Here is a 14,623-nt window from a genome sequence, read left to right on the forward strand (position 1 = left end):
ATGGAAATGTTTGTTTTCTTCATGGTGGTAATAGTTTCACAGATGCACTCGTATATCAGAACTGATTTCATTGTGCACTTTAAATATGTACAGTTTATTGTATGTCAGTTATACTTCAAAAAAACTGTTTCAAAATTTTTAGCGAGTAGATAATATGAAAAAAAACTGACAAATGGCTCTGGTCATTTGGAAAGTAAATGAGTACTCTTTCCATAGCTTTATTATAGATAGAATTTAATGCTGGTCTTTACAAATATATAACACATAGCTGGCTGGTGTCAATATCAATAAAGAATAACAAGCAAATTTTAACATTGCTTTTCTTTCTCTGTGTGGCTTTTCAAGACTTTTAAAAGAATTCAGTGCAAGTATGGTATGGCAGAATTTTGGAGCTGTGAAGTGATTTTAGGGCATATTTGAACCCAACACTTCATTTCATAGATGTGGGCACTTAGGTGAAATGAAGATACTTGAACATTATTTCTTTGTATCATATGATTCATGTATATTTCCCTTTATACTTCTCTTTTTCTAGACAGTTTTTGAGGGTAGAACCTCTGCCTAGAATAGTTTTGTGCATAGTCGCTCAATAATGTTTTTAGTTTAATAAGGAGTGTAGCCATTATTCCCATAAATAATTAAAATTTCCAAAGATGAATAGACAAATTCTTACTTCCTGATTATTGTTCACTACTAATGATCACACAGATTTCACTGCTCTCATGTTCTATTGCTACAGGTCATATCAGGTCAATTCTTATCAGATAAGAAAATCGGCACATACGTGGAAGTGGACATGTATGGGTTGCCCACTGACACGATACGTAAGGAATTCCGAACTCGCATGGTGATGAACAACGGACTCAATCCAGTTTACAATGAAGAATCATTCGTATTTCGGAAGGTAGGACATTTTCAATATGTCAGACTCACTCTGCTACCTTAGGAGCCATGCTTTTGTGCATAGAACCTGCACAATGTAAGGGACAGTTATTCAACCCCAAATGTCATTTTTTTTCCTTCTTCTAATGGGCAAGTGTTGTAGCTGTCATATAACTGTTGTTTCCATTTGTTCCTGTCCTTTTTTTTTTTTTTTTTTGGCTTTTCTCTCCTCGTTGGAGAAGCCCATCTCGTATGTGGCAATGCCTGAGGCCCAGGTGTGCTATCTACTTAGGACGTATCCTTGCTGGTGGACACTGTCATACCTGGGAGAGTTCTTCCCTGCCCGAGCAGCAGCTGCTAACTCGCACTGCTCCTTTACCCAGGAGGGCAGGTAGAATGTTTGACTATAGTTAAGGCCAATAAATGCCTTCAAATGGGTCAGTTGGTATTGTCTTCTGCCTCCAGGGAGTGTGACGCCTGCGGGTACCTCCAGCTTCTGTGCTTCTTGTGCTGTTTTTGGTATTTTGGGGTTTTTTCCCCCCAATACTATAATTTGATCCTAAAAACAATAACAGTCATTCTCTCTAATGATTCAGTTTTCAATCTTGTAACTGTTTTTCACGTTGTTTCTTTTTTGTCAATTGAAAATGTATTGAAAAATTCTTTCATTGGCTATGTTGTCTCGAAGGGTATCTGTTTTTCTTTGTCACATTTTCTCTTATCCAGACCATAACGGTCTCTTGCTCCTTCCTTAGACACAGGTTTTCCAGGTGTTTCTGCTCCATTTTTGTATAGTGCAACTCAGATAATTGGCTTTTTGCCTTAAAAATAGGGATTATTCACCTTTGAATAGACTAACTGGTTTACAGAAACCAGTTTGGGGAGATCAATGTAGGGACAATGAAACAGCCTGTTTTGAAATTTAGGTTCACCATGTGATATGAATACCATTATTGTGCAGACCCTCCATTGTCACCTGCTCTCCTGCTGTCCGAGGGAGGTATAAATTACATACACAACTGTTATTTTTCCTTCTTTCTTGCCTGGTTTTTCCAATTTGTTATAGTTGGATCTGTTGTCCATTTGGCCAGCGTTCTTTGTCATAATGAATAATCCTGACACACATTTCTAGAAATTCAGACCTTTAACTGCAGAGGTCCTTAGTTTTTATGACTAAGAAAATACCAAACTTGTTTTTTATATGTTACATTACTAGCCCTAGAAACAAATGCCAATTCTGTATCCTTTACTGTTCCTCAGAGCTTAAATTGTCTATCAATGATATCAAGCACTTTAATTATTTCCTTTTTCGTTGTTATTGTTTTTGTCCTTTGCAGTAATCTCACAAGGTAATAAACCTCCATTCATCCCACAAGGAACTGAAGTTGGCTGAATTTTAGCTTTTTGCCTTTTCATCTTATTGAAGTTGGGATTATGCCTATAACCTCTGGGCATAAATAAGCACTCATTATATCATGTAGCTTTAAACAAAGTACTCAAGTCAGCCAAATGTCCTGGATTGCAATTAGCCAATGAAAAGGCACTCCTGATTAACAGCATTAAAAACATCGGATTTTCTTTTGTCATGTTGCTGTTTTATATCTAAATAGGATTTCTGCTATCCTGCTCAGGTTGTATATTCATTTATTCAGTTTGGGAATGGCAAGAGTAAGTGTCTTGGTTATATGTTAATGTTTCTAGCTGTCCTATCTTACTCTATTGAATATCCCAAAATATGTTAAAAATTGAGAAGTGCAAGAAAAAGGGAGAATCCAAATTTATATATAAATTATCTTTTATGCATAAAGCATTTCTTCAAAGATACTTTCTACATTCCTAAGAACAGGCCGAATTAGAGATCAGAAGCAGCTGAGGGAGCAGACAGACCACAGGATTACATGTCAAGAGCCTCAACTGCCCATCCCAACTGTCACTGACCATCTCTGAGGTTAGGGAAGGTCACTTTATTTCTCAGGGCCTCCTTCTGTTTATCCATTTCATGGGTGGGGATTGGAAAACATGACAAAGTTTGGGCTAGTGATCTTTCACATGTATTCCATCTAAAATTTTCAATGAGATGATTCCCAGGAAGCCTGTCCAATTGCCTTTCTCAATGGCTTGGGCACTGTAGCTTATACAGTGCACTTTAGGAATGCAATTTGAGCGTGGCCTATTTTCAACCACAAAGGAGCACGTAAGACCGGTGTGGATATAACCTAGGTTCCTAGAGTCATGGTTTGTGGGAGCTGCTTTCCATAGCTCAATGACAAGTACCTTTCTTTTTTTTGCAGGTGATCCTCCCTGACCTGGCAGTCTTGAGAATAGCAGTGTATGATGACAACAACAAGCTCATTGGCCAGAGGATTCTCCCATTGGATGGCCTCCAAGCCGGCTATCGACACATTTCCCTTCGAAACGAGGGAAATAAACCATTATCACTGCCAACGATTTTCTGCAATATTGTTCTTAAAACATATGTGCCTGATGGATTTGGAGGTAAGTTAAATATTTGTGTACAGAATATGACATATATCTATATAGGTAATATATATACACGGCTCTAAATTACAAGATAATAAAATATTTCACCAATGGCTTAAGAAAAAGCCCATTCCTCCAGTGCTGCCGGCCCTTGGAGCCTCAACAAAACCAAGAATAACTGGCAGCCCTGGGCTGCCAAGAAAAGAAAGGGCAAGTTTAGATTATTTTTAAGGTTCTTTCTTATTTTATAATACTATAATTTTTATGTTGTTTATCAATTTTTTCAAATACATTTGTGAAGGGTATACTTTACACCATCCTTTAAGGGCGGGGGGGAGACATAATATAGAAATATTGATGTTAACTGATATCTTTAAAAGATTTAAATTGAACTCACCTATCAACATACCTGGATTTTCTTCAAAATCCACAAGAAAGGTCAGTTTCCCAAAAAAAGAATCCTAGTCATCAGGCCACAGAATACTGCCTTTGCTTTTGCTAAGGTAATCAGTGGGAGCAATCTAAAGCTGGACCAAGTGTTAGGATTTTGCCTAAACCTAAACATATTAACTTTTTATAATCCCCAATTAAGCCAAGACCATTAAACAAAAACAGATTTTTAGTATTCTCAGGGTCTATTTAAGCATCGGGACCCAGCACAGCAGAGTGATGGCATCAAGTTAACCAGGAGTTCAAATGCTGACTTCCACTACTAACCAGGCAACTTTGGGACAGTGACATAACCTCTCAAGCTCCGCATTTCCCCACCTGAAAAGTGAAGGCAGCAATAGCGCCTGCCTCCTAGCATTCCTGTGAGGTGCTTATCATTACAGTATATGCCATAGCCAGGCTCAAAAATGTGTGCCTGCTCCTATGTGTGACTGTAGATAGAGCTGTGATTTCTATAATGCACTGGAACATATCACAATTTGATTTGGGGAATCGGGGATTGTTTTGTTGTTTGTTTGTAATGCATGCTGCTCTGGAGGGCAGATTTTCTGCAACTAGTTCTCTACTTGAACAACCTGAATCCTGGTTCAAAAAACTGTAAGGATATTTAAGTCACAAAATCCAGAGTAAAGACTCCTCCTTCCCCTGTGTTTTTCATTAAAAACAAACAAACAAACAAAACAAAAAAGAAGCCTATTAGAAGCTCTACTACATACAGTAGAAGATGTAAGAGACATAAAAGAGGCTGTGGGCCAGGTAAGTGGATCAGAAAAGACAGGAGTCCTACAGTGTGTATTTAGGAGCATGTGATGGCCATAAGCCATCAGCAAATGAATTAAATTATGTTCTACATACTAGAGCTTAGAAGGCAGGCAGTGCACAATACCTCATACATTTTAGAAATAGTCATATAAACAAATATGGTGGAAGACTTAAAATTTTTGCCTCTGTATGGGTTACTTTTCAAATTAAACTTGATAATTCATTCCAAGAAAATGGGCCACTTGACTAGAAAAGGAAAAAAAGAGTTCGTTTGAGTTCCTACTTTGTGTCAAGCACTTTATATAAATAGAGTCCAGAAATGTGGAATTGTTCAGAATGGATGTGGACAGATGCAGAGACATGCTGAAGAAATCTGTTTTTATAATGTAACTTATTATAGTGTCAATAATTACATTAGTATTAATCCAAATTAATCTCTTGATAAGTAGTCCTGCAAGTATTCTTTTCTAACATGTTACTGTAGTCACTTTTTATAAAAAGCATTTGAAATTTCGGTACTGTGGTGAGATTCTGCTATTAATGTCTTAGCCTCAGAGTTGATATTCAAAGACTGCTTATTCAGAATTCTCTGGTCATCACTTTTATGCATGAAGAAACTGAGGGCAGACATTATGAGGCTTAAGGATATTACCTGAGAATAACAAAATAAAAGGACTTTCTTTTCTAAATTTCTGATCTTTACAGCGTCTTGATTTATACAATGGTTTATATTTCCACATTCAGACCTGAACATTTATGTGCTAAACTAGCATGTCAAGAAATCTGTTGAGTCCCTATTCCTGACAAAATTGATTTTCTTTGTTGATTCAATAGGAAGAATTTCAAAATGAAAGTGTGTACCATCACACTCCAGCATTTTCGGGGGTGGGGGGAGAAACTTGTTGATACACATCATCAGATTTTTATTTGGCTAAAGAATATAATATAGATTCATTCTTCCCACAAATATGTTGATCAAGTTTTATTCTGTAAAAGACAAAACAACCAAAGTATGTATTCTTTATCATTTCCTGAAAATGAAATTTTTGAGGTGGATTTATTAAGGATTGGGTATATTTAAAGTTTTAGGTTCAGATTGCCAAAGAACACATCAGCAGTGCGTGAGATACAACTTTTGTTAACACTTACTCATTTAATCAGTAAAAATGGTATTTCATTGATGTAGTTATTGAAAATATTTTTCGTGCCCTGGCTGGTGTGGCTCAGTGGATTGAGCCACCCTGCAGACTGAAAGGTCACTGGTTCGATTCCCAGTCATGGCACATGCCTGGGTTGCATGGGCCAGGTCCCCCAGTTGGGGTCCTAAGAGAGGAAACTGATCACAGTTTCTCTCATACATCATGTTTCTCTCCTTCCTTTTCTCTCTCCTTTCCCCTCTCTCTAAAAATAAATAAAATAAATATTTTTCATAGGAAAAGATATAGTCAACAATTATTCGTACCTATTCTATGAGTGGCCTGGGTAAGAGATATAAAGTTGAAAAAGTCATTTAAACCTACCCTCAACATAGTGCATGTATAAATAAGCATATACAAGGGGGTACTCCCCCCAAAATTTATCTTCTGGAAGGTAGTACAGGCTTCCCCTATAAGTGAGTTTTCTAGGAACGCATCAGTATCAGTGTACCAACTGGTGTTGTTATGAGAGACAGTTCAACTTGAGTGAATTTTTTCTGAAGAGTCTTTCAATGCATTTGCCCATTTCCTGATGGATGATTTATGAGCGCACCTGCCCACACCGTGCTGAGTGTTCCGCAGTTTTTGACCACAAATGGCTTGACCTCCGTGCCCCACCCTTGCTATCACTGATCTTACCCCAAGTGACTATTTTTTTGTTCCCCTGGATGGAAAAAGTCCTCAAAAGGAAACATTTTGCTGATATGGAAGAGGTGAAACAAAAAAAGACAGAGGCACTAAAAGGCATCAAAATCAGCAAGTTCAAAAACTGTCTTGAGTGGAAAAAGGTCTCAATAGGTATACTGCATCAAATGGAGAGTACTTTGAAGGTGACTGTAGTTAGACTAAATACACAATTTTTTTACAAATAAATTCCAGGTTTTTTGGGTCCCTGCTCATAGATAAATAAGTGTACAGTATTATGTAAGTGCCCACACAGCAGTGAGGCAGAGGGTGTCTGGAGCATTGAATTAGGGGTGATTAACCAGGGTAGGGCTGAGGGGGAGCCCAGCAGCTGTTTGGGCCTGGAAAGATGAGTAATATGTCACTGCCAAGACATAGCCTAGAGCTCCCTCCAGACAGGGAAGCAGCCCACGCTAAGCCCTTGATAAGGAAAGTGCTGGACTGACTGACACATTCTGAGGAAGCTGAATCAGAGAGTATTTGGTGCTAAAACTGAAAAGTTCTGGTTCATGTCTAAGAATGCTTCCTCAGAAATTAGTGTTACCCAGCAAGGGGAGTATGCTGTTTCTGTTGAACAATTTTAGTTCCTTAAGGAAAATATTCCTGTTTTCAGGGCATTAAGTAATTTGGTAGATTATATTTTCTCAGTTTTTTAGGTGGATTGGTTAGTCCACAATCACTTCACAAGTTTAGATCCAGTTATAAAAGAAAGACCCCTTAGCCTCACCAAGCTAACTAAGTCCCAACTTTTAGAGTTCATCAAACACCTAACCTAGGAATTTTTAGTACTCTAATCAGATTGTTAGAAACCACAGATTCCTAAAATTCATCCTCTAATTTCTTGAAGCACTATTTGTATAAAAAAAAAACAAAAACAGATCCAGCCTAAGTCCATCATAAGGTCTGGGTAAATATGTTATCAATATAAATATGTTATAGAATACTATTCATTAATTAAAAATAACTTGGATCTTAGTGTTTAGAATAGAGAAATGACAGTGATATATTGCTGAGAGAAAAAGTGAATTGCAAAACAGTCTCATTATTATTTACAAAGACCCTTAACTGTTTACGCACATACATAAAGTGCATAGAAAAAAGGTTAACACACCCAACATTAACAGTAGTTACTCTTTGAGAGTGGGCAGTGAGCATTTAGCAGAGCTGGTCAATAGCATTGGTCAACTTCCAGGAACATCACAGAGAGTACTCTGTCTAATATGGCAGCCTCCACCTGTTACTTCCGGATTATTTAATTTTTTATAATCCTTACCAAAGGACATGCTTATTATTTTAGAGAGGTGGGGCAAGAAACATGAGTGTGAGAGAAAAACATCAATCAGTTAGTTGCCTCTGGTACGCATCCCACTCCAACCAACTGAACCACACCAGCCAGGGCTAGATTATTTCAATTTATATAAACATATATAATTTACTTTCTATAAATTAAAAATGTATACATTTTGCCCTATTTGTCCATAACAGCAAGGTAATACAAAAATAGCACATAGAAAAGTTTTTAAAATGCATACTTATATTAAATTTAGAAAAAATAAAGCAACCGATCCTATCACCTAGATAATTCTTGATAACATTGTAAAATAAAAGAAATATATGAATGGCTTAAAACAGCAGATTATAAAACATAAAGCATATGTGTATATATAAGTAAATATATTTATACATAAAGTTAATGTGTATATATGTCTGCATATACATGCACATACATTTTTTCAATTTCACCATACAAGATTAATACATCCTGTTCTATGCTTTGTTTTCTTTACATAATATGTTGTTGAGAGTATTTCATGTCACTGCACACAAGGCTTTTTCATGCTTTTTAAAGGTTACTTAAAGCTCCATCAGATGTGTACACAGAACTGTCCCTTTACCTGGCCCTTTGGTTTGGCTCAGTACTACTCCCACCACTATATATGCAACTGCCTCTTCTCACTCAGTATGGCCAACTCTGGATTCTAACAAATTCTTAAATTTTTCCAGTAAAGGTTGTAAAAGTGATATCTCATCATTTCAGTTTGTGTATTTAGAGTCATGAGGCATATTCATCATTTTCATGTGCTTCTTGGTCATATGTACATGTATTCCTTTGCCAGAAATATTCTCTCTATACCCTTTTCTTTTTAAATGAGTTGTCCCTCTTTTTCTTAAGTAATTACTAAATCAAATTTCAACTTACTCTAAGATCTCTCTCTCATAATTTCCAGTGTGGACTCAAATACATTTCAACGTCTAGCACTGACTCAGTTGTTTGGGTGTTATCCCGCAAAGCAAAAGGTTGCAGGTTGGATTCCCAGTCAGGGCACATGCCTGGGTTGTGGATTTGGTCCCCAGTTAGGCTCATGTGAGAGGCAACCGATCAGTGTTTCTCACTCACAGCGATGTTTCTCTCCCTCTTTTTCTCCCTTCCTTCCCTTCTTTCTAAAAGTAAATAAAAGCTTTTTTAAAAATACATTTTAACATCTAAATAAAGTTTTATGTCATATTTGGAGATTCAAAGACTGCCTCTTTCTTGGCCTGATAGGATGCTATTTCACTGAGGCCACGTAGCAGGTATGTAAATCAAGAATGCTGACTCAAGCCCCATGACTTACTGGCTGTCTGACCTTATATGAGCTTGCAAAACATTTTACATTTTAGCTTGGGGATAACAGCAGTCCCCGCCTCATAAGTGAAGATCAAATGATCTCTGAAACAGTGCCCAACCATAGCAACCCCTCCATTAATACTTTTCATTTTCATTTATTTTTAACAAGCTAAAGAAAAATCCATGGTTGTAATTTCTACTTCTTAACTTTATCCTTTAGTTTGCTGCAGTAAATTATTTTGTCATAGCAATTCATCATCCCAAGAAAACTCTCTTAATTTTGTGCCTAATATGAATTTTCAGAATTCTAATGCATTGGTAATATTCCTATAATGTCTGTAAGCACCAGCAACTTTATGCTCTATGTGATACTTAAATGTATTTTAAATCTTAGTGAAGTCAGATGGATGGTTTAATTTTATAAAAGCAAAAAAATAAAGTTAATAAAAGGTGTTTTGTTTTTTTTTTAAGTTGAGACGATTCTGTAGGCAGGGCCTGGGTATTTATAGGAGCTGCTGGACACTTATTTATTGGGCTTCTGTGCCAATATTAGGGTTCTTCTGGGGTCACCATATGATGGTTGAACCCCTACAGATGAGACAACCTGGCACTTTTACAATCACCCACAATTATTTCTACCTTCTGGCATATGGTGTTCTTTAGAACTCTGGACCGCCCCTCTTTCCTCCCAACATGAAGTAGGCCTAGAGCCAGTGTTTTCCACCCTGACCCTCTTCACTTCTGTCAGAATTGTTTTGTTTCTTCCCCTCCCCGCTCTGGAAACAGAGGCAGGAGATTTTAGTGCAATGGTTCTCTTCATTAAGGTAGTATAATAACTCCCAGGACACCTGAAGAAATACCAGAGCTGAGATGGCTACTAGAGCTTCTGAGCTCTTCAGAGATACAGTAGTCCCCCCGATCCCTGATTTCAGTTACCCATGGTCAACCGTTGTACAAAATTATTAAATGAAAAATTCCAGAAGTAAACAATTTGTAAGTTTTAAACTTAGTCATTCTGAGTAGCATGAGGAAATCTTGCAGAACCCCAGTCTGTCCCATGCAGGACTCAAGCCATCCCTCTGTCCGGCGTCTCACGCTGTGTATGTACCTCCCCCTGCCAGCCAGTCGCTCAGTAGCCACCTCTGCTTATCAGATCAACTGTCACCGTGTCACAGTGCTTGTGTTCAAATAACCCTTATTTTACTTAATAATGGCCCCAAAGCACAAGAGTAGTGATGTTGGCGAATCAGATACGCCCAAGAGAAGCCATGAAGCGCTTCCTTTAAGTGAGAAGCTGAATAGAGTGCATGATATTTTGAGAGAGAGACCACATTCATGTAACTTTTATTACCATATATTATCATTGTTTTGTTTTTATTATTAATTCTTGTTATTAATCTTTTTCTATGCCTAATTTATAAGTTAAACTTTATCATAGGTATATATGTATAGGAAAAACATAGTATATATAGAGGAGTTCAGGCATCCGCTGGGGTTGGTGGAACGCATCCCCCACCGATAAGTGGGGACTACTGTCGTTTTGTTTTCCTAAGCGGCTTAGATGTAAACTACCTCTGGGATGAAGGGTGGAGATAAGTCTCTTAGCTGTCATAAGTTTTGATGTGAAAAAAAAAGGTAACATTTAGAAGGAGATGACTAAGGATGAATCATGAAGCCTCAGTTTAATTATTTTCAATATTATTTTCCTACTGAACATAGAATTAAACAGTTTTCTTGTTTACTCCCACACTCATACATGAAGCAGAAGTACTGGGTTCAGTGCTAAGGTAAAATAGCAAAGAAAACCCAGTGAGTCTCAGACTACCGGAGTTGTCTTTGCCGCTTTATCTGAAGGTTCCGTCACCGCCTACAGAGGCACTTACCCATCGCAGCAGCTCTGTCACTGTTAGCCATCGCTGTTGGTGGCGGGAAACAGTTCCAAAGCTGATGACAGTTAAATGAATGTCGGTATTTTTCTTTTCCCACCCACTGTTACTTTTGATGGGTTTTGTCATTTGTATTGCTTTTATTATTACTGAGTGGGAGGGACGAGAGCAAATAAGAGAATTGACTTGATGCTATGCTTCAAGAATTTAAGGAGCATCAGCATTCTATTTAAATGTTACTTCGAGCTGCGGTTCATGAGCACTTTGTTCCTTGAGCAGTGCTTGTCACTGCTTTCATTACTGTAGATTTTCGTCTCCTCGTCGGCAACTAGGCTTTTATATAAGCAAAAATGAGGCGGCCCTTTGTTTTTGTTTGTGTGGCTCCCCTTTCTGCCTCGGTGTGATTAAAGATGCATCCCAGGGCGGGGGTGGGGGTTCTTGTCCTCTCTTCTCAGCATCTTCACAGGGCTGCTTTCCAACCCCCTTGCAAAGATGGTTGGCCGTTTCTTACATCGGATAGTTCCAAAGGAGGAGCCTCCTAAATTAAAATGTCATTCCTGGGGTAAGAGCTCAGGATTTTCTGATACAAGTTAAAGTTGTTTTGTATGGTTCTCTCCTTCATCGATGCTAAAACAACTTATTCTCTCTGTGGAATATTTGTTGAAAAACCAATTCGCAGAGCAGTGATATCCATTTTTGTGGCCTCTGCTGAACTACAGAAAACATCAGGAAGCATGCCAAGGAAGAAAGCTCCCAGGACGGACTAGGGTGAAATGCATCAGGAATTGCTAGGCTGAGTGAATTAAAACAGGCCCCTCATTGCACAGTTCCTTGAGATGTACTGTGAAGCCCAAGGAGACAGGACACAAGAGCACTTCTGGATCCTAGCACAGGATCCTTTTGCCCCTGAGCACCGACTGTATCTTCTAGCATTCTAGGAAATATAGCTTGGGGAGTGCTTACTGATCTGGCAGAAGCTAAAAGCTAATCCAAATTCCTAGTTACCAGATTCGTTCATTTTTATTAGCATCACTTTGCTGCCAGTAGGGGAATGTGTATTTCTCTGCTGCCTTTGTCTCTTGATGAGAGACAGAAAGAGCAGAGTGAGGAACAGGAGGGAAGCTGGACCAGGAATGAGCACACAGGAGAGGCGGGGTCCTACGTGCCATCATTAAGGCACCCAAATCAAATGCCTTGAAAAGCAGTGGTTCAACAGGCAGGCAAGCAAGCAAAAACTGGAGTTCTCCTGAAAAGCCTATAAGTATCTCGAAGTTTGTACTAAGGAATCTCTACCTTCCTTCTACTTCTTGGGGAAGTGAAGGATGGGCAGGAGAGAGGCAGGGGGAAACCACACACGTGGAAAGTCTTCACCAGGAAATGCCACTAAGCCCCCAAATAGATGTGTTTTTTTTTTTAATCGAAATAAGTAAAAGCTCCATTAAATCTATAAGAAAGAAGCAAATGAGAAAAAGCAAATTGTGTTCTTTTTTATAAAGAAAGATTCCAGCCCTGACCGATATGGTTCAGTTAGTTGGGTGTCATCCCGCAAAGCCAAAGGTCACATGTTTGATTCCCAGTCAGGGCGCGTGCCTGGACTGTGGGTTGGGACCCCAGTTGGGGCGCCCACGAGAGGCAACCGATCAGTGTTTCTCTCTCACATCATTATCCCTTCCCTCTCTTCCTCTCTCCCTCCCCCCTCTCTAAAAATAATTTTTTGTTAAAGAAAGAAAGAGAAAAAAGTTCCAGAGATTTGCCATGGCCTCCAAGTGTCCTGAAAATTTTAGCTCACCTTGAGGGTTCTGTGGAGTCAGAGAGGTTCATGTGGACACTGCTCTGCCTGTTCCATGTGGCTGCTCCGAAGGCTGGCCTGTTTATGCATTAGTCAGTTTTACCAACATTTCAGATGTATTCTTGCCACAGTGGTTTGTGCTGCGGAGTACTGAACTGCAAGGGATATAGCCAGCCACAGGGTTCGGGGAACGTGACAGGGGAAGCCCTGTGACATGTCAGACTGGCACCAAAGGAAGATGCCAGGTTTACTTGAATATGCAAAACTTTGGCCATGAATATGCCAGAATTATTTAACTGCTTCCTGAAATCTTTTTTCTGGGCTGAGGCAAGGAAAAAATAAATAACATTTTCAAATAGAGATATACAAGTATAAAAAGGTAAGAGATATTTGAGATACAGATTCTCCTTCTCTGGTTATACATTATTTTACATGTCGATATTAAAAACCAGTACTCTGTATCAAATACGCAAACTGATTTTTATGTTCATGTTTACAAAATATATGCCCCTGGCCAGAGAAGAAGCTGGGTTACAATGAAAAAATTATCTAAAAGAGTTAAGTCTTGGCTCCCTGATCCTGAGCCCTTTTTCTCTTGGCCGAATAATTTTGGTCCCAGGTGTTCAGTTGCCACCCAGAGCACCTGCTGTCACATGGCAAAATTATATATCCTGGAAGCCTCTAATGTTTTATTCAGAAATTCCAGGAATGGAGCACCTGTTTCAGATAACCTGCTAACCCAAACCATGTCCAAGGCATTTAGCCATTTCATAATCTCCTTTTTGTACCCCATGATATAATTTGAGCAAACCTTATTTATACTTCGTGTATTTTTGTTGCCATTTGGTCAAGATCCTTATTATATTTATAATTGAATTCTATTACGTTAAAATTTCTCTTCTAAAAATATTTTTAAGGTACATGTAACTACAATAAAACATCTTATTTAAACTCAACTAACAAGGATCTGTGGGCATAATCTAGAATTCTAGAATCAGTCATCGATAATTGAGGATAGATTTAAGTAATGGTATTTATCCAACCAATACAGCATTTTATTTTGATTTATAATTTAGGCTACGTCTATGTAATCCTACAGCAGGTGGCTGACAAGAGCATCTCGGTCAGCTTGTTCATGTAATAAAAAACAAGTTATGACCTAGTTCACAAACATAGAACCTATAGTCTAGGTCAGAATTATGTAGAAAACGCCTTCAGGACAAAGACCAAGGAAACAGGAAGCATACCCCTTCCTGGGATTCAAGTGAAGTTCCCCCAAGATCGAACCGCGGCGGGACCTTGGGAGGTCTGCAAGGCCTGATGGACCTTTCTTAACAACAAGAGTCTCTGCTTTATGAGTTTAAGCCCTTGATTTTATATGGAAGATGTAGACCCAAAAGTATAAGTAGCAGAGTTCTTTTTTCCTCAGTCACTATTGTTAATCAAATTTACCACAAACTAAGAAACTTAAAATGACAGAAATTTATTCTCCAACAATTCTAGAGGCTAGAAGTTTGAAATTAAGGAGTCATTAGGGCCATGCTCCCTCTGGAGGCTCTTGGGAAGAATCCTTACCTGCCTCTTTCTAGCTCCTGGTGGACGCCAGCAATCCTTGGTGTTCCTTGGCTTATAGTTGTGTCAGTGCAGTCTGCTCCATCACCACCGGGCCTTTTCGCTCTTGGTCTCCGTGCGTCCTCTCCTCTTCTTACAAGGATAATACTCATTGGATTCAGGGCCTGCCCTAATCTAGTATGGTCTCATCTCAGTCCTTAACTAATTACATATGCAAAGACCCTATTTATAAATACAGTGACATTCTGAGATTCTGGGTAGAAACGAATATTTGAAAGCACTATTTAACACACTGCACCCTCTTTTTAAAATT

At 38.6% G+C, this 14,623-nt stretch overlaps 1 protein-coding gene across 8 annotated transcripts in view; it reads left to right on the forward strand.

Annotated features, from left to right (window-relative positions):
- The window catches only part of PLCB4 (phospholipase C beta 4), a 392,492-nt gene that overhangs the window by 339,720 nt on the left and 38,149 nt on the right, over window positions 1-14,623 (forward strand). For all 8 annotated transcript variants that reach the window (XM_054574035.1, XM_054574037.1, XM_054574036.1 and 5 more), the window contains 2 exons: window positions 740-904; window positions 3,174-3,378. In XM_054574035.1, the coding sequence (XP_054430010.1) occupies window positions 740-904; window positions 3,174-3,378 (370 nt within the window). The remainder of the gene's footprint in view (window positions 1-739; window positions 905-3,173; window positions 3,379-14,623) is intronic.

The sequence above is a fragment of the Pteronotus mesoamericanus genome, unplaced genomic scaffold, assembly GCF_021234165.1.
Source record: "Pteronotus mesoamericanus isolate MK-2021 breed Mesoamerican mustached bat unplaced genomic scaffold, CSHL_Meso_final contig_25, whole genome shotgun sequence".
Lineage (NCBI taxonomy): Eukaryota > Metazoa > Chordata > Mammalia > Chiroptera > Mormoopidae > Pteronotus > Pteronotus mesoamericanus.